General features: G+C 41.0%; 1 protein-coding gene across 4 annotated transcripts in view; it reads left to right on the top strand.

Moving 5' to 3' along the window:
• IFT43 (intraflagellar transport 43) overlaps window positions 1–19,853 on the top strand; it is a 108,187-nt gene that overhangs the window by 37,164 nt on the left and 51,170 nt on the right. For all 4 annotated transcript variants that reach the window (XR_002911255.3, XR_008513347.2, XM_024231890.3 and 1 more), the window contains exon 3: window positions 654–721. Coding sequence is in view for 2 of the 4 variants with exons in the window: in XM_024231890.3 (XP_024087658.1) it covers window positions 654–721 (68 nt within the window). In the remaining 2 variants the exon portion in view is untranslated. The remainder of the gene's footprint in view (window positions 1–653; window positions 722–19,853) is intronic.

The raw sequence follows: 19,853 nt of genomic DNA on the forward strand, positions 1-19,853 counted from the left end.
CTATTCACTACTCAAAAATAACATTATATTCCTCTCTGATTTTTTCCTTGGGATCAATTTCTGGGATTAGAATTGCTAGGTTAAAAAGTATGAGCATTTTTAAGGCTTTCAATAAACATCACCAAATAGCCCTCCAGAAACATGGTGCCAATTTATGACTCACCAGGAGGGTGTGAAGGAACCCAGATTTTCATAGTAAATTAGAAAGGTTACTGTATTTTTATTCAAAAGGTAGGCTGAATATTGATTGGTGTAGGTGACCTTACCCTCAGCCATTGTGGTGTTTAAACACAAATGTTGGTTGGGCATGGTGGCTCACGCCTGTAATCCCAGCACTTTGGGAGGCCCAGGTGGGTGGATCACTTGAGGTCAGAAGTTTGAGACCAGCCTGGCCAACATGGTGAAACCCTGTCTCTACTAAAAATACAAAAATTAGCTGTGTGTGGTGGTGCACATCTATAATCCCAGCTACTCGGGAGGCTAAGGCAGGAGAATCGCTTGAACCCAGGAGGCGGAGGTTCCAGTGAGCTGAGGTCGCGCCGCTGCACTCCAGCCTGGGTGACAGAGATTTCATCTCAAAAAATAGAAAACAAAAAATAAAATAAATGCAAATGTTGAATGAATGTGTTCTTTTGACTTCTCTTTCCTTGTAGACTTCCTCTCCTAAATTACCTCGCTGCCGACAGGGAGGCTGGGCAGGTGATTCTGTGAAGGCTTCGAAGTGAGTACCAGCAGCTCATAAGAGTAGGGGTGGGGGTGCACACGATTGGGGGGACTTTGCTCCTGTGTTGTTTTATTTTTTACAATAGCTTTATTTACAAAAAATTTACATACCATACAATTCACCCACTTAAAATGTACAATTTAATCATTCTTAATATATTCACAGAGTTGTGCAACCATTAACACAATCAATTTTACAACATTTTTATCACCTCCCCACCAAAAGAAACCCTGTATCTATTAGCAGCCACTTCCCATGTCCCCCCAACCTCCCTAGATCTAGGTGGTTACCAGTCAACTTTCTCTCTCTCTGATTTGCATATTCTGGACATTTCATGTAAATAGAATCTACATTATGTGGTCCTTTATGGCTGGCTTCTCTCACTTGTCATAATGTTTTCAAAGTTTATCCATTTTGTAGCATTCTGTGTTCTTAATTTCCAAAATATAATGGAATTGCCTGTTGGTAACTGCTGATGAACTGTGCGGCATGTCCTCCCCTGACATATATCAGTCATCATTCATAAAGGGGAACAATACAGATGTCCCATCACCCTGCCTAGTTGGTATCTTGTGTTTACTGTAAGCTGGCATGAATATTTATACCATAACCATCTGACATTATTTCATCAGCCTCTCCAGAGCTCCTGGGAAGGCTGGGAAACCTGATGTCACAGTGCATGTGGCAGCACTTTATAAACTGCATAGGGTTCACAGTGTGGGGCTGTAGATGCGGATGCCATTCTCTCTGAGCTGGATGATGTTGGGCAAGGTGTTTACCATGGTTGAGCACCTGGATGGACACATTGATGATCCCTACAGGATGATTCAAAGACTGAAGGAAATTACATATGTAACAGGAATGTTGCTGTTGTGTTTAGCCCTCCCAGCCTTTCCACAGCTTAGACTAGAAGCTGATCCCTGTGGTTCCATATTGAGAGGCGGCAGAGTGTGGTGACAGCCGCAGGTACTGGAGCCAGCTGCCTGGCTTTGAATCCTAACTGAGCCATTTATTATCTCAGAGACCCCAAGCAAGTAATTTAATATCTCTGATCTCCATTTCTGCATCTCTACAATGGGGTTAAAAATAGTTCTTACCTGAAAGGATCATTGTGAGGATTAAATGAATTCATATGTGTAAAATATTTAGGAGAGAGAGACACATTTAGGAAGCACTTGCAGATGTTGGCTATTATCATGATGATGATGACGGTTTCTTATCCCCATTCTGTCCTCATAGATAGGCTTTGACCATATTCTTCTCACAGGCATTCTGGCAGGTGGTGATGTTTGTGAGTTGCAGGAGCTTTGGGATCATTATGGTGCCATAAATGCTTCATATGAAGGGTCTGTTTGGGAGAAGTAATTCCAGATCAAGAAAAGCAATGGTTATTTTGAATATGAAGAATCTTCTTTAATTGTGAACTTCATTAAAGCCTTAAGCATAGGAATGTCAGCTTTCCAAAGCTGTAGTATCAGAAGTATTTTTTAAACCTTATGATGTTAAGAATTAGCCAGGGGTGTTCAAGAGAGAGAATACAGTCACAGATTCTTAGTTTCTGTTTCTGGTTGGGCCAGTAAAACCCCTTCTTCATTCCTCTTTTCTGCTTATCACTAGAGACAGAAACTAAAAACCATGGGTTCAGGCTGCTAAAAGCCTAAAATAAAACAAAGCAGAACAACAACAAAATAAGGCAGTTTGGACAAGTTTGAATTAGACATAATCAATGAATGATATCCCCTTGGATTTCTGCCAGCATCTGGGAATTCACATGACCTAGAATAGAAATCTCTGTGAGATCTTCGGCCATCCAGGATAAGCATCCACATCTCAGGGATGGTTTCAGAATTACCTTGTTTTAAATAAGGAGAAAGTGTTCCTCAGACTTCTTCCTATCACATACTCTCTCGCATTTCTTCCATGCTTAAACTGGCAGAATTTTCATGCTAAGGTGTGGTAATCATCTCATTTTACTTATAGGAAGCAACGTCACAGTAAGGTTAAAACCATGGGTATCTGATTCAGACATACCAGGGTTTGAATTCAGATTTCAGCTTTTAACTGGCTATGTAAACTTGAGGAAGTTACTTAACCCTGTAAAGTGGCAATAATAACACCTATTGCAAAGAATTGTTCTGAGTCTTGAACACATAGGAAGAGTACTCAGCATAAAGCTAGTACATAGCTTGTTGCTGCAATTAAGTTATGAATAACAACAGTGCATAAGGAGTAAAGTAATAAGGCAGGTCTCTCTAAGTTTTATGGTTCTAAAACAAAGTGTTAGGTAACATGAGTTCTGTAAATGGCATCTGTAGTAGGATGGTGCTGGCTGTCACCTTCAGCCACATTTGTTAGCCTCTGTAGCTGTCAGCACCTTCCAGATGCTTTAAATAGGCTTTGATTACAGTTAGTCTTTGTGATTCTTGAAGTTTGATTCATTGCTTAAATATAGTTAATCTAGGCCAGCCTGACAGAGAATATGATAGTAAGACTGAGACATTTTGCTAGCCTTTACCTTTGGTCTCATTTTATGGATGAAATAAGTGGAGTCATAGATGCCTGTAAGTCAGAAGGAGCAAGTGCTTAATGTCTTTTATTTTAGTTCAGAGTCCATTTCTAAAGACTGGATTACAAATCATTTCATTCCTTAATCTCTTACACTAAGTCTTAGATGAAAGATTAAAAAATATATATATACCAGTGGGATGGCCAGTGATCGAATTTAACTACTTAAGATATACACGGGAATAGTTTCTCAAATAATAGTCATTATTCTAGTTTAGAATTTCCTTGAGTAGTTGTTGCCTTCAAAATGGCACTATCTTGAAAGATCTCTATGAGGAGAACTACAAAACACTGTTCAAAGAAGTCAGAGATGATACAAACAAATGGAGGAATAGTCCATGCTCATGGATAGGAAGACTCAATATTGTTAAAATAACCATACAGGCAAAAGCAATTTATAGATTCAATGCTATTTCTATTAAACTACCATTGACATTCTTCACAGAACTAGAAAAAACTATTTTAAAATTTATATGGAACAAAAAAGGGCCCAAATAGCCAAGGCAATCCTAAGCAAACAAAAACAAAAACAAAAAAACCTGGAGGCATCACACTACCCAACTTCAAACTATACTACAGGGCTACAGTAACCAAAACGGCATGGTACTGGTACAAAAAGAGACACATAGACCAATAGAACAGAATAGAGAACCCAGAAATAAGACCATATACCTGCAACTATCTTCAACAAACCTGACAAAAGCAATGGGGGAAGGATTCCTTATTCAATAAATGGTGTTGAGATGACTGGCTAGTCATATGCAGAAGATTGAAACTGGACCCTTTCTTTTACACCATGTACAAAAATTAACTCAATATGGATGAAAGACTTAAATGTAAAACCCAAAAATATAAAAACTCTGAAGACAACCTAGGCAATACCATTCTGGACATAGGATTGGGCAAAGATTTCATGATGAAGACACTAAAAGCAATTGCAACAAAAGCAAAAATTGACAAATGGGATCTAATTAAAGTAAAGCACTTCTGCACAGCAAAGGAAACTGTCAACAGAGTGAGCAGACAACCTAGAGAATGGGAGAAAACTTTTGCGAACTATGCATCTGACAAAAGTGTAATATCTAGCATCTATAAAGAACTTAAATTTACAAGAAAATAACAACCCCATTAAAAAATGGGCAAAGGATGAACAAACACTTTGTAAAAGAAAGACATACATGCAGCCAACAAGCTCAACATCACTGATCATTAGAGAAATGCAAATCAAAACCACAATGAGATACCATCTCGCACCAGTCAGAATGGCAGTTATTAAAAAGTCAAAAAATATGGCCAGGTGCGGTGGCTCACGCCTGTAATCCCAGCAGTTTGGGAGGCCAAGGTGGGCGAATCACCTGAGGTCGGGAGTTTGAGACCAGCCTGACTAACATGGAGAATCCCCATCTCTACTAAAAATACGAAATTAGTGGGGCATGGTGACGCATGCCTGTAATCCCAGCGACTCAGGAGACTGAGGCAGTAGAATTGCTTGAACCCGGGAGGCGGAGGTTGCAGTGAGCTGAGATTATGCCATTGCACTCCAGCCTGGGCAACAGAGTGAAACTGAAAAAAAAAAAAAAAAAAAAAGTCAAAAATTAACAGATGCTGGTGCGGTTGCGGAGAAAAAGGAACGATTATACAGTGTTAGCGTGAGTGTAAATTAGTTCAGTCATTGTGGAAGACAGTGTGGTGATTCTTCAAAGACCTAGAGACAGAAATACCATTTGACCCAGCAATCCCATTACTGGGTATATACCCAAAATAATATATCATTTTATTTTAAAGACACATGCATGTGTATGTTCACTGCAGCACTATTTGCAATAGCAAAGACATGGAATCAACCTTAATGCTCATCGATGGTAGACTGGTAAAGAAAATGTTGTACATATACACCATGGAATAGTATGTAGCCAAAAAAAAGAACAAGATCATGTCCTTTGCAGGAACATGGATGGAGCTTCAGGCCACTATCCTTAGCAAACTAATGTAGGAACAGAAAACCAAACACTGTATGTTCTAACTTGTAAGTGGAAGCTAAATAATGAGAACCCATGGACACATAGAGGAGAACAACACACATTGGGGCCTATTGAAAGGTGGAGGGTGGGAGGTCGGAAAGGATCAGGAAAAATAACTACTGGGTACTAGGCTTAATGCCAGGGTGATGAAATAATTTGTACAACAAACCCCTTGTGACACAAGTTTATCTGTGTAACAAACCTGCACATGTACCCCTGAACTTAAAAGTTAAATTAAAAAAAAACAAAATATCATTATTAAAAATATTTACTTCCAATTTTTTCCACCCTCTCCTCCCACTTTTTTCTCTCTCCCCCTTCCCCAACACCCCCCCAACACACTTTTTTTCCCGAACCTGAAAATAAGTTGTAGATGTCATGACATTTCACCCCTAAATACTTTAGCATGCATCTCTCAAGATTAATGACATTCTCAGCCGGGCGCGGTGGCTCACGCCTATAATCCCAGCACTTTGGGAGGCCAAGGCGGGTGGATCACGAGGTCAGGAGATCAAGACCATCCTGGCTAACACGGGGAAACCCTGTCTCTACTAAAAATACAAAAAATTAGCTAGGTGCGGTGGTGGGCGCCTGTAGTCCCAGCTACTCCTTGGGAGGCTGAGGCAGGAGAATGGTGTGAACCCGGGAGGCAGAGCTTGCAGTGAGCCGAGATTGTGCCACTGCACTCCAGCCTGGGCGACAGAGTGAGACTGTTTCAAAAAAAAAAAAAAAAGATTCATGACATTCTCTACAGTATCACAGTATCACTCAGTCACTCATACCTAAGACATTTCATAGTGGTTTAATAATATTTAATATATAGTTTATATTTGAATATCCCCCTTTGTTCCCCCAGATGTCTTTTATAACTCCAGGATCCAATCAGCTCAAATATTGTGTTTCGTAGTTGTCTTTTTAGTCTCTCTTGATCTAAACTAGTCCTCACCTTTCCCCATTCCCCACCAAGACATTGACTTTTTTGAGGAATCCAGGCCAGTTGTGTTGTAGAATGTCTCACATTCTGGGTTTCTCTAATTGATTCTTCATGATAAGATTCAAGTTAAAGGTTGTTGACCAGAACAGGTGATCACGTGTCCTTCTTAGCTTATCAAATTAGGACGCATGTGACATCAGCTGATCCCTTGGTTGGCGTTACAAAGTTTTATCACTAGGTCTAGGTGGTGACCACTAGGTCTCTCCATTGCAAAGGTTCTTTTTTTCCTTTATAAATAATTAGTAATTGTTTGGGGTACCGCTTTGAATCCTGTTCACCCACAGTCTTTCACCCGGTTTTAGCGTCCATTAATGGATGGTTTTAGCATCCATTAATGATCCTTGCCTGAATCAGTTATTATATCAGGGATTGCAAAATGTTAACTTTCTAATTCTACCATTCTATATTAATTGCTTGGAGTTTTCCTATAAAGAAGAATTTACTTTCTCTCCTTTTTTCTTTTTCTATTGCTTTCTCTCTTTAAAATCATGGACTCATGGATTTAAAAACAATCTGTTTTATTTTAGATTCAGGAGATACATGCGCAGGTTTGTTACAGGGGTATATTGCATGATGCTGAGATTTGAGCTTCTATTGATCCTGTCACTCAGACAGTGAACACAGTACCCACCCAATAGGAAGCTTTTCAGTCCTCTCCCGCAACCCCTTTTGGAGTCCCCATTGTCTGTTGTTCCCACCTCTATGTCTATATGTGCCCAGGATTTAGCTCCTACTTACAAGTGAGACCTCCAATATTTGGTTTTCTGTTTCTGCATTTGTTTGCTTAGGATAATGGCCTCCAGCTATATCCATGTTGCTGCAAAGGATTTGATTTCATTCTTTTAAATGGCTGCATAGTATTCTATGGTATATATATATATATATATATCACATTTTCTTTATTCAGTCCACCACTGATGGACACCTAGGTTGATTCCATGTCTTTCCTCTTGTGAACAGTGCTGCGATGAATATACATTTGCATGTGTCTTTTTGATAGAATGATTTATTTTCCTTTGGGTATGTATATATCACCCAGTAATGGGATTGCTGGGTCAAATGGTAGTTCTATTTTTAGTTCTTTGAGAAATCTCCAAACTCTTTTCCACAGTGGCTAAACTAATTTACATTCCCACCAACAGTGTGTAAGCATTCCTTTTTCTCAGAAGCCTCACCAACATCTGTTATTTTTTGACTTTTTAACAATAGCCATTCTGACAGGTGTGAGATGGTATCTCATTGTGGCTTCAATTTGCATTTCTCTGATAGTGATGTTAAGCATTTATTCATATGTTTGTTGGCTGCTTGTATGTCTTCTTTTGAGAAGTGTCTGTTCATGGCCTTTGCCCACTTTTTAATGGGGTTATTTATTTTTTTTCTTGTTGATTTGTTTAACTTCCTTATAGATTCTGGATATTAGTCCTTTGTCAGATGCATAGTTTGCAAAAATTTTCTCCCATTCTTAGGTTATTTGTTTACCCTGTTGATAGTTTCTCTTGCCGTGCAGAAGCTCGTTAATTTAATTAGATCCCACTTGTCAATTTTTCCTTTTGTCACAGTTGCTTTTGAGGACTTGGTTATAAATTCTTTGCTAAAGCTGACATCCAGAAGGGTATTTCCTAGGCTTTCTTCTAGGATTTTTATAGTTCGAGATCTTACATTTAAGCCTTTGATCCATCTTGAGTTAATTTTTCTTATATAGTGATAGGAAGGGGTCCAGTTTGTCTTTTACATATGGTTAGCTAGTTTTCCCAGCACCATTTATTGAATAGGATGTCCTTTCCCTGTTGCTTATTTTTGTTGACTTTGCCACAGATTGGTTGGTTGAAGGTATGTTGTTCTAGTTCTAGATTTTCTGTTCTGTTCCATTGGCCTCTGTGCCTATTTTTGTACTTTTTTTATTTTTTATTTTTTATTTTTATTTTTTTTGAGACAGGATCTTTCTCTGTTGCCCAGGCTGGAGTACATTGGTGCAATCATAGTTCACTGTAACCCAGACTCCTGGGCTCAAGTGATTATCTTGCTTCAGCCTCCCCAGTAGCTAGGACTGCAGGCATGCACCACAATGCCTGCCTAATTTTTTTAAATTCTTATTTTTGTAGAGCTGTGGTCTCACTGTGTTGCTGAGGCTGGTCTCAAACTCGTGGCAGTCGTCCTACTTTGGCCTCCCCAAGTGCTGAGATTATAGCCATGAATTATTGCACCCAGCTGGACTCATGGATTTGTATTTTTCATTGTGTTATAATTCATTTCCATCATCGCAGTTTTTTTTTTCTGTAATACTAATGATTATTAGTGCTCAGATTGTCCCATGTTTGGCCAGGCAGAACTTCAAGATGGCTCTTATGCTTTTGTGCTTTATTAGTATTTGAGTACGTGCTTGCTTTTCAATGCAGCAAGATATTCCAGAATAAATTTGTATTGTGCATGTTTAGTCCAGGAGTCAGCTACTTCTCCAAGGACGCCTGGGTCCTTTTGGTAGAGAATAGTTATAGAATTCACGATCTATATACACACTGCCCATTGCTGTTGGATATCTTTGCTTCTAGGCTCTTTTAGTAGGTAGAACTAGGAAACACATTTTAAAAAATACGCTCTATCCTGTAACACACATAAAGTAGTTTTACAGTTACTATACTAATGTCATTATCAAAAACAAACTTCCTAAGTAAAACTCAAGATTTCTTTGTGGTTCTTTTTGTCCTTAGAATATATCACACTAAGGTTCAGGATACTGTTTTCAGAAGTTATTTGAATTATTTCTCATATAGGTTAAGATATCAATTTAATACACAGTTACATTCATTTGTTTCTGTCTATGTTCAATTTTAAGGTTTTTAAAAATCGTTTTTATTTAATTTACTTTTGAATATGTAGAACATTTACACCAATCAATAGTTAAAATTGTATAGAAAGATATATTCAGTGATGTCTCACTCCCATCCTTATCATCCCCTCCACCTCATTCCCGTCCATCCCATATAGATAGTTTCTTTATTAGTTTCTGGTTTATTTTTCCTATACTTCTTTTTGGAAAAGTAAACATATGTATATATATATAAAATTATATATACATATATAAAATTTATATAATATACATATATAAATTATATATTATATATAAGTTTTTATATTTCTCCTCCTTTGTTTCTATATCCTAGGTATCAGTGAACTATGGCCCACAGGCCAGCTGCCTATTTTTATCAAGTTTTATTGGAATACAGCCACACCCTTTCATTTTAATAATTGAAATTGCTGATCCATATGGAATTTATTTTGGTGTATGGTTTTACTTTTTTCTAAATGGCTATTGTCCCAGCACCACTTATTTAAAAATCCATCTTTCTCTAGTGATTTGAGAAGCCACCTTTATCGTATTCTAAATCTTTGTATGTACCCGAGTCTGCTTTTGGACGCGTTATTCTGTGCCAGTGGTCTCTCTATTCCTAGGCTATTATGTACCATGCTGTTTTCCTTATAGACGATAACAATCATTTTTAGTGTTAAGCGAAAACAAGAAGGTGACGCAGAAATGCAGGTCTCATCTACTAATGTGAATCTTATGGAGGAGCTTTGTTTTCCTAAATTATTAGGGGATTTTAGTACTCGTCATATCTGGAATTTATTCTGAAATACGAAAATAAGACAAATCCTGTCTGCTTCTTAGACAACAAAAGATTATCACAAGTATTCATTCCTCCGTGAAAATATTAAAGATTTTTCCAGATCAAATCCATTTCCTCTTGGAGAGAGAAGCTTTTCCTTGTCACGTGTTACTTTCCGAGGTATTCACTTGCTTGGCTTTTCAGTCTGTGGCCTGATTCTGACCCCTCGAAATGTTGGAGTGCCCAGGGCTCTTCATCTAACCTTCTCTCTTCTCTGTCAACACTCACTTTCTGCATGATCTCAACCCAGTCTCAGGTTTGACTATCGTCTACGCAGTGATGACTCCAGAATTTATGTTTATATTTCCAGCCCAGTTCTCCTCCTGGACAGCCATTTGCCTGCTTGATGTTTTCAACTGGAATATGCAACACAAACCTGACACATCCAAATTAGTCTTCTAATTTCAACCCCTTCTACCCCCTCCCCTAATTGTGCCTCCAAAGTCTTCCCTAGATCTCGGTAAGTGGTGACTCGTATCTTCCTAATTGCTCAGGTTGTAAACTTTGGAATTATCCTGGCCTCCTCTCTTTATATCACCCTACTCAGTCTGCCAGCAAACCCTGTTAAGTCTACTGTTGAAATACATCTGTTGTGTGAACTGCCAGCACCTGGCTGCAGCCACCATCATTTCTTGCACTGGCTCAAGTGAGAACTTCCTGATGAGGCTTGTCTGTGTTATCTCTGCATAACCAGAGTGACTCTTTTAAAACATCAGTGCAAACCTTTTACTTGTATACTCAGAACCCTGCAGTAGCATGCCACCCAGTCAAAGTAAAACCCAAAGTCCTTACCATGGCTTACAAGGTCCTACCTTACCTCACTTTACATAAAGTAGCACCCCTCATCGCTCTGTGGTCCCCACTGCCTGCGTTATTTACTGCCACCTGACATATACGCATGCATGCATACATATTCTCTTTTTCTATCTGCTGCAATGTAAGCTCTATGAGAGGAGACACACTCTCTTATTTACATACCCCTAGTCTCCTGCACAGTGCCTAGTCCATAATAAGCACTCGGTGACTATTTATTGAACGTATGAATGATCAGATCAGTATTTTTAAACGGTCACTTTGCTTTCAGTGTGGAAGGTGGAGAGCTGAAAGGCTGAAAGACCTGTTGGGATAAGAGCCTAAACCAGGGCTGTGGTGTGAGGATGGAAAGGAAAGACGATGTGGAGACATTTTGGAGGTAGAGTTAATAGAAATACCAGTGGTTGGATGTGGGGCAGAGGGAGGAGTTGAAGGTCACTGCAAGGAGCCCCACTTAGGTGTCTGGTTGGGTCATGGTGCTACAAAAGAGGGAAGGCAGGAGAGACCTGATTTAGGGGCTGATGGTGGGACATGTGGGTAATTTCCACAGCTCAAGAGTCTAAAAGTGAGGTCAAAAAAGAGATGCACTTTGAGTCATCTACAAAAATAGGAGAAGACAAGGACAGATCCTTGGATTTGGCTGTTTGGAGGTTACAGGGGGCCTTTGAGGAAGTGGTTACAGTGATTTGCATTGGAGCTCAAGCCAGATTGCAGTAGATTGAAGAGGAAGTGGGCTGTGAGGAAGTGGCCAGTAATATAGGATACTATGAAAAAAGGAAAGGGATGGAACAGTATTTGGAAGAAGAGTCTAGATTAAGAATCATGTCTGCAGTATTCGAGGAAAGAGTAATTAGAAATGAACTAGGGGGTTAATTGATGTAGCAGGATCCTGGAGGGATAGGATAAGACCTTCCAGGAGAGATTGATTGACCTTGGACAGGAGGAGGGAGGGCGGATACTTTTCCTCCAAAACAGACGGAGCTTGGAAAGGCTGGGTAAGTTATCGAGGAGGGTTGAGGGGAATGGGGAATTTAGAGAATTTCCTTTTGGTTTGGCTTCTTTTTTTTTTCCGTTTTTCAAAGTGGGAAGACAGACTGACTGTTGAGCTTGTTGAGGCAAAGGAGAGTGGCATCTGGAAGTCAAGTAGAGCAGATTTAAAACAGAAAAACAGGCTGACGAGGGGTAAGAGAGGCAACTTTCGAGCTTTGAGGACCTACCTCATTAAGGTTGGAAACATGAGCTCCTACCATTTGCTGGATACTCTAGTGAGTACCAGAGTGGAAGATATACTTTGTGTCCCGCAAGAGCTCAAATTCTAATTTAGGAGACATTTTCATCCACAAAAACCAGGAATGACAAAAGGAGCATATTGGCAGAAGGTGCACATAGTAAGTGAGGAACAAATGAATGAGTAACACTGGTGATGGGATATCAGAAGAGAGAGTAATCATTATGGTCAGGGAGTGTCTTACAGAGGAGATAGGAGTTAAGCTGGATGAATTTTGATGGTCAGAACAGGATCATGAAGAAGGCATTTTCGTTTAAGATCTGGTGTTGTGGGAGTGATAGTAACTTTATTGTCAGTCTAGTTACAGCAGAGAATTGACCCCGGAAAATAGCGTATTCACCTTAAATTCTTTTTGGATGATGATAACAATGGCATTGTGCTAGATACTTGTCTTAATTTGGCTACTATAACAAGTTACCATATACGGGGAGGTTTAAACAACAAACCTTTATTTCTCATGATTCTAGAGGCTGGAAATCTGAGATCAGGGTGCCATCGTGGTTGGGTTCTTGGTGAAGACCATTTTCCTAGTTTCGTCCTTAAGTGTCTTTCCTTGGTACGTGCACGTAAGGAGTGAGATTTTATTTCTCTTTCTTGTCCCCATCATGAGGGCTCCACCCTCATAATCTCATCTAAACCTAATCAGCTCTGAAAGTCCCACCTCCAACCACCATCACATTGGGGATTAGGATTTCAACATAAGAATTCTGGGGAGACACAAATATTTAGTCCGTGGCAGCACCTTATATGTGCATTACACCAACTCTGTTGGGTAGATTCTGTTCAATAAGCTAGGTATCCCTGTGCAAAGAAGGTAGGAGGAAAGTGTCACCAGTGAGAAGTAGAAGGGCTGTTTATGAATCTGATCGAGGAGCTCATAGCTAAGGAATATGAGTTTCTGGGATACCTTGGCTTTATTTGCATAACACTGCCCAGGATAGAGAACAGAACATGTGTCAGCCACCTCACTGGCTAGAGATGTTGGGTGTCAGAGCTCAATTGCTCATCCCTGAGCCACAGAAAGGGCTAAGTTTAGGAATTGCCTGGGGCCTGGGATCACTACCAGTCCCTTCCCCTTGGCGTCAGAGTCATAGCTATGCCAGAGATTCCATCTTGGAGCTGTCCTTGGCTCTGAAGTTGCCCGAGGTAGGACGCTTATGGTGGGTCACTGACTTGGCCATGGGGAATAGAGCTGAAGAGAGAAAGCCAGTTTGGTAAAGAGAGGAAGGAAAGGTAGTCTGATTAAGTTTTGTCTCAAAGTGTCTGTTTTTGGGTTTGTCCCTGCATTGATCTGCAAGGGAATGAGGCAAGTAATGGCCCCTCAGGGACTTTCAGGACTTTGCTCTCAATGTCAGCCATCATTTTCAATCACCCTCTCCCTCCCAGCCATTAATTTTGGCCCAGGATCATGGGGACTTGTCCATCTATCACTCCTAATTGACACTAAATGATCTGTCAGTTTATTGATGAACGGCAGGAGTAGAATTGTCACAATATATTTTACTTTCTAACAACTCCTCCTGACAATTTTACCTTGTCCATCTCACTCTCCTCACATAAATCTCCATTGGCCGCTCATTCCTTCTCATGGGCTGTTCTGGTGCCAGCCACTTCCACACCATCTGCACGCATCAAGGACATCAAGATGGCGGTAGAACTGCTGTGTGCTGGTCCTGAGGTTATCCCCCTTCCCTCCTCCTTCTCTCTTTCTCTCTCTCTCTCTTTTTTAATGGCATAGATGTTCCAAGAATACTAAAGGGCTTCTGTCCTCTCCCTCTATGTCATTGCCATACCAGAATCTTTTTGCTTCCCTTTAGCAGCAAGTAGTTGATTCGTATTAGGCTAAAAAGTGTGAAAAGCAAAACTCATGGAGCCAGAGGGCTCCTAGATCTGTAAGCACAGTTGCAAACATACGTTCTGTCCTTTTAAACCAGCTCTGTTATAGGCTGTCCATCCCCATAGAAGTCAATTTCCCAGAAGGGTGTCACAGAGAGAAGGTTAGCTGGAGCTGCCCAGCTGGTGTGCCATGTGCTGCACTGTGGGTGCCAGTGTGCCATGATGTGGGCACTCCCTGCCTGTGGGGTATACCTAGCCAAGGCCCCTAGGCTGGTCACCTGTGGCCATGAGAAGCCTCATCTGTCCACCCATTTATGTGTTATTTTTAATTGCTTCATGTCTTGAAAAAGACAGGGAAGTACTATGTCAGACATATATAAGGGCACACAGTTATTTAGTCTCAAGAAGATATACCTATGGATGTGAACATGCGTTATCCTGTATGAGGCCAAGGGTGAGTAGAAAAGCTTGACGATATATAAATAATAAATAATGCAATTGATTCCCTTCCTCATACCTTTCCTGCTGCTGCTGGAGATCATTTTTATTAATTGATAAGGACTGTTTTTGTTTGTTAACCATCATGACATTAGCATGCATATCAAAATTAATAATTCCTTAATGTCATCTGATATCCAGGTCATATTGAGTTACTTCCATTGTCTCAAAAATGTGTTTTATACGTGGATTGTAAACAGAACAAATCAAGGTCCATATATTGTATTTAGCCATTTCCTTCCTTCCTTCCTTCTTTCCTTCCTTCCTTCCTTCCTTTTTTTCATTCGTTTGTTTGTTTGTTCGTTTGTTCTTTTGTACTTTCGTTCTTTCTTTTTTTCTTTTTTTTTTTTTTTTTTTGATGGAGTCTCACTCCATTGCCCAGCATGTAATGCAGTGGCGCGATCTCAGCTCACTGAGTCTCTGCCACCCAGGTTCAAGCAATTCTCCCACCTCAGCCTCCCAAGTAGCTGAGACTACAGGTGCGTGCCACCACACCTGGCTAATTTTTGTATTTTTAGTAGAGATAAGGTTTTGCCATGTTGGCCAAGCTGGTCTTGAACTCCTGACCTCAGGTGATCCTCCTGTCTCGGCCTCCCAAAGTGCTGGGATTACAGGCGTGAGCCACTGTGCCTGGCCTAGTTGTTATATTTCTATAGTCTCTCTTTTATTCTGCAATAATCACCACCCCCCAATGTTTTCCCAATGCCATTGATCCTCTCTTCCTCCCTCCCTCCCTTCCTTCCTTCCCTCCCTCCCTTCCTTCCTTCCCTCCCTCTATCCCTCCCTCCCTCCTTTTTTAGAAACAGGATCTTGCTCTGTTGCTCAGGCTAGAGTGCAGTGGCATGATCATAGCTCACTGCAACCTTGAACCCCTAGGCTCAAGTCTCCTGCCCCAGCCTCCCGATTAGCTAGGACAGGTGCATGCCACCATGCCTGGCTAAATGTTTAAAAATTTTTTGGAGAGACAAGGTCTTGCTGTGTTGACCAGGTGGCCATGATGATTTCCTTTTTTAAAGAAACTTGTCCTGTAGAATTTCCCACATTCTGGATTTGGTCTGTTGCTTCCTAGTCATGGTGTTTAACTTGTTTCTCTGTCCCTCGTATTCCCTGTTAAACTGATAGTTAGGTGTAGCTCTAACTGGGAGTTCCATTTAGGCCCAGTTTTGGCAGGAATATTTTGTAGGTGATGCCGTGTACATCCCACTGTATTGCCTTGAAGGCACAGGTATGAGAAGGCACAGGTGTCCGGTCATTTCACTTTGAGCCTGTGATTGACCAGTGGGGGCAGGGCTGTGTGAGTCTCCATTTTATAGCCCCCATCAGACTCCCCTCTCATGGTTGTAGCATCCATTGCTGATAGTTGCTAGAGCCATGATTTCATTAAAGGTTGTCAAGTGATGACTGTCTAATTTCCATTTATTAACAGAAATTCTTCTGTAATGAACTCTTGCTACTTGGCTGCTTGAAATACATTTTATACTTGTAACCCTAACTTTTTCTTAGTATTTTTATTTTAAAAAATTTCAAACCTATAGAAAAGTTGCAGTATTAGTACAGCAAACACCCATGCACACTTTTACCTTGAACAACTAGTTGTTAATATTTGCCTATATGTGGCTTTTCCCTCATTCTGTTTTTTTTAAAAAAATTTTTATTGAACTGATTAAGAGCTGCAGCTGCCTTTGCCTTTGCATTACTATTAATAGTAACAAGCAAGTAGTTACTATGCAAGAGATATTTGTCTATTTTGTTTGCATCTGAGTCTGTAGGGCTTGGAACTCATAGGTGCTCCATACATATTTGATCAATGAGTAAATTTGGGGCATTTCTTACAGAGCTCTAATAATTGAAAAGGGTGTCCCTGGTAGGACCAGGCAGCTCTGATTTCCAGTAAAGTAAAAGGACTTAAGCCTTGAACTTCAGATTTTCATCGGTAAACACAATTTTGCTCATTTGGTTTTCAAGAAACACAAAACAAAATTAGAAGTACTGAGAATTGATTTTTCCCTTGCTACCCTCAGCCACAAAGAACCCGGAATCAGTATGGCATGAAAGGAGTCCTGGGCAACGTGGGTTCTTAACTGTCAGTCAGGTACCAGAAATGAGTGTCCAACATTGGGTAAAATCAGATGGGGCTGTTGCATGTGAGATGGTTGAGAAGGGAGGGTCTTAGGGAGCAATTGTGCTCCCATTTCCAGCGGCTGTGCCTAGAGTTTAGAGGCTATGTCCCTATTTCTGTGGTTTTTGGAGATGCTCGTCTGAACTCTCTGCTTGGATCTCTGTCTCAATTTCACTGTCAGGCATTTTGCCCTGCATAGATGCTTTTCTTTCACGTGCCTTCTGAGATATGGTCAGTTCAGAAAGGATGGCTTTAGGACCATGTGACATCATATCTTTTTAATGTACGTCTTAGATTTGTTTATTCTAGGTAGGCTCCCCAAAGTGTAATTTTTTGCTTTGCTCTCAGAGCCTGGACGGAAAGATGATAGAGGAAGAGCTAGATAAGTTTTTATTTTCATGAACTTAGAGAATCCACAGTTATTTTGAAAAATTGGGATTCAGTTGCATTGTTTATTATAGGAAATCGTAGATGTTCAGCAAGATTTGAAGATGAATAGCCCCCCAGACTGTGTACATCGAAATAACTAGAGAAAAATAAGTATCCCCACTGAAGTAGGGAAAAGTATGAGATGTGTCACACTCATTCTATCTTTAGGCCTTTCCTATCTTCACACATTTGTATTATTTTGGTAGATTTCATTTGTTCTGGTAGCTGGCGGGTGGGGAGGAATGAGAATAATGGATGGGTCATGGTGGAATAGCTCGTCTGTGGAGCCTGTTCCCTGTTAAACTGATAGTTAGACCTCGCTCTAACTGGTGGTTCCATTTGGGCCCAGTGTCCTTTCCTACTCAGCCCCTGAAATGTGTACAGTGAGGTGGGTACTTCCCGAAAGTCACTGTTCATGGGCACAGATGTAAAGGTAAGCATTTGTTCATTCTGTGGACCCTTGTCCAGCACAGGCATACAGGTCTAATGTTAGACACAACCTCTTTTTGTAATGGTATATTGCATTTTTTTTTTTTTTTTTTGAGACAGGGTCTCACTCTGTTGCCCAGGTTGGAGGATAGGGATGTGATCATAGTTCATTGTAATCTCAAACTCCTGGGCTCAAGCTGTTCTCCTGCCTCAGCCTCCTCAGTAGCTGGGACTACAGGTACTCCTGCGTAGTTGAGACTACAGGTGTGTGCCACCACATTCGCCACATTTTTAAATTTTTTGTAGAGATGAAGTCTTGCTATGTCGCTGAGGCTGGTTTTGAACTCCTGATCTCACGCAATCCTCCTGCCTTGGCCTCCCAAAAGTGCTGGGATTATAGGTGTGAGTCATTGTGCCTGGCCTGCCTTTTTGTGGAGTGAAGTGTCTTTGACCTTAAAGCTCAAATGTAACTAAGTTGAGAAAGGTGGATCATTTCAAGAGGGCTGGAAGAGAGAAAGGGAGTGGGATGTGGAGACAGTATACATTTTTAGATTTTAGTCTTTGTATAACATCATGTCTTCTTTTGAGACATTAGAACTACTGGTGAATTTTATTTATTTATTTTTAAATAAAAAAGAAACATAATATAGAATTCAAAAGATATGAAAGAGTGGGATATGAAACCTGAGTCTCTCTCTCTCCCTTCCCGACTTTCTCAGGCACCCAGTTTCCTCTCCTGGAGGGAACCACTTTTAACCAGTTTTTTCGTGTTTCTCTCCAAAGGTACTCTATGCAGGTTAATATATTCTCCTTCCCCACCTACAGACACAAATGGGGACATATGCATTCTGCACTTTTAAAAAAATCTCTAACAATATTTCTTGCTGATCTTTCTGAATCTCAGTACAGAGTAGAAGAGCTTCTTTTCTTTTTTACAAAAGGGTCTCACTCTGTCACCCAGGCTGAAGTGAGGTGGCGTGATCATGGTTCACTGCAGCCTTGACCTCCCAGCCTCAAGCAATCCTCCCATCTCAGCCTCTTGAGTAGCTGGGACTGCAGGTGTGTGTCACCACACCCAGCTAATTTTTTATTTTTTTGTGGAGACAGGGTCTCACTATGTTGCCCAGGCTGGTTTTGAACTCCTGGGCTCAAGCCATCCTCCCACCTTGGCCTCCCAAAGTACTGGGATTACAGGTGTGAGTCACTGTGCCTGGCTGAACAGCCTTATTTTTAAGGGCTACAGAGTACTCCAAAATTTCCTGTCTCAATAAAAGTAATGATAGGCAGGCAATACATGTGATATTTTCCCAGACTGAAAAAACCAGACTTCTATTGTGTATTCATGTGATAGGCATAACATCACCCTTGGAAAGTATTATGAAGGCTTTAGATATGGTACATATAGATCCCATAGGCTAGGGAAGAGGTATGAAGGTGCATCAGCCTTTTTCTTATTGAGGATTTGGGTGAGCACTTTCATGCACTTCTACTTGGGTTGATAAAGTGACATTTGGTGCAGAGCAAGCAGAGATGTTCTAGGTTATGTTCATTGCAGTTTAAGGCCTCGGATGGCTAGTGACTAGTGTCACACAGCCCATTTACTTAGGCAAATGACTAAGCATGAAATCACTGGACTTGCACTTCTGTCGAGTGCTTCCCATTCAGAGGGGACAGCAGTGTGTCCCTACAAGCCCTGCTGCAGCAGCATTTGGATACTTCGCTTCCCACCCTGAAAAGCGGAGCAGTCCTCCAGAAAAGTGACTCCAGTCAGTTCTCTCCCTGGAGCAGAGGGGAGCACCCGATCCCCTAGGGAGGTGGCTGGAGAACAGGGGGGGACTTGAGATGAACTTGCTGCCTATGCACGTGTGCCAGGGAAAGGACAGCTGAGACCCTGAGGCCACACATTGTACAATTGCTGTACCTCTAAGGGCCGAAGTCAGCAGAACTGTTTCCCAACTGCCTGTGGGCTGGCCTTGCAGGGAAGGCTGTCAAAAGATGGCCAAGTACAGGCACAAGCCTTACCTCCCTGAGAGCCTGCTCCCAGCTTCCTCTCTGGCCTTCAGCTTTTCTTAAGTGAAGCTACCCTTGACCTTTGTTGTAATTAAAACCAAGAGTTGTTCTAGAATGGGTTCTCAGGATGTCCTATGGAGGCTTTGACTTCTGGCCCTTTACAGTTCTAGTTTTGCAGAAATGAAAATGCTCTGGTAACTAGAGCAGGTCAATTATTGCAGCCAAGAGTAGTATTGTAAAGTTGGAGGGTTTTAGAGGGTCAGGAAAGAAATGAGTGGCCCATGGAAGTGTCCCTTAAACGATAACAGCCAAAGCACAGCCACCTATGGAATATTTCTTTGTTTTTCTGGACTGGCAGAAAGTGCAGGGCTTGCGAGAGTAGGAAGTTAGAGCCAGTCTCATCCAATGTCCTGTGAAATTCTAGTGTTTCTATTAAGTGCTTGCCGGGGTCTGCTTGAACCC

The sequence above is a fragment of the Pongo abelii genome, chromosome 15 (genome assembly GCF_028885655.2).
Source record: "Pongo abelii isolate AG06213 chromosome 15, NHGRI_mPonAbe1-v2.0_pri, whole genome shotgun sequence".
In the NCBI taxonomy this organism is placed as follows: Eukaryota; Metazoa; Chordata; class Mammalia; order Primates; family Hominidae; genus Pongo; species Pongo abelii.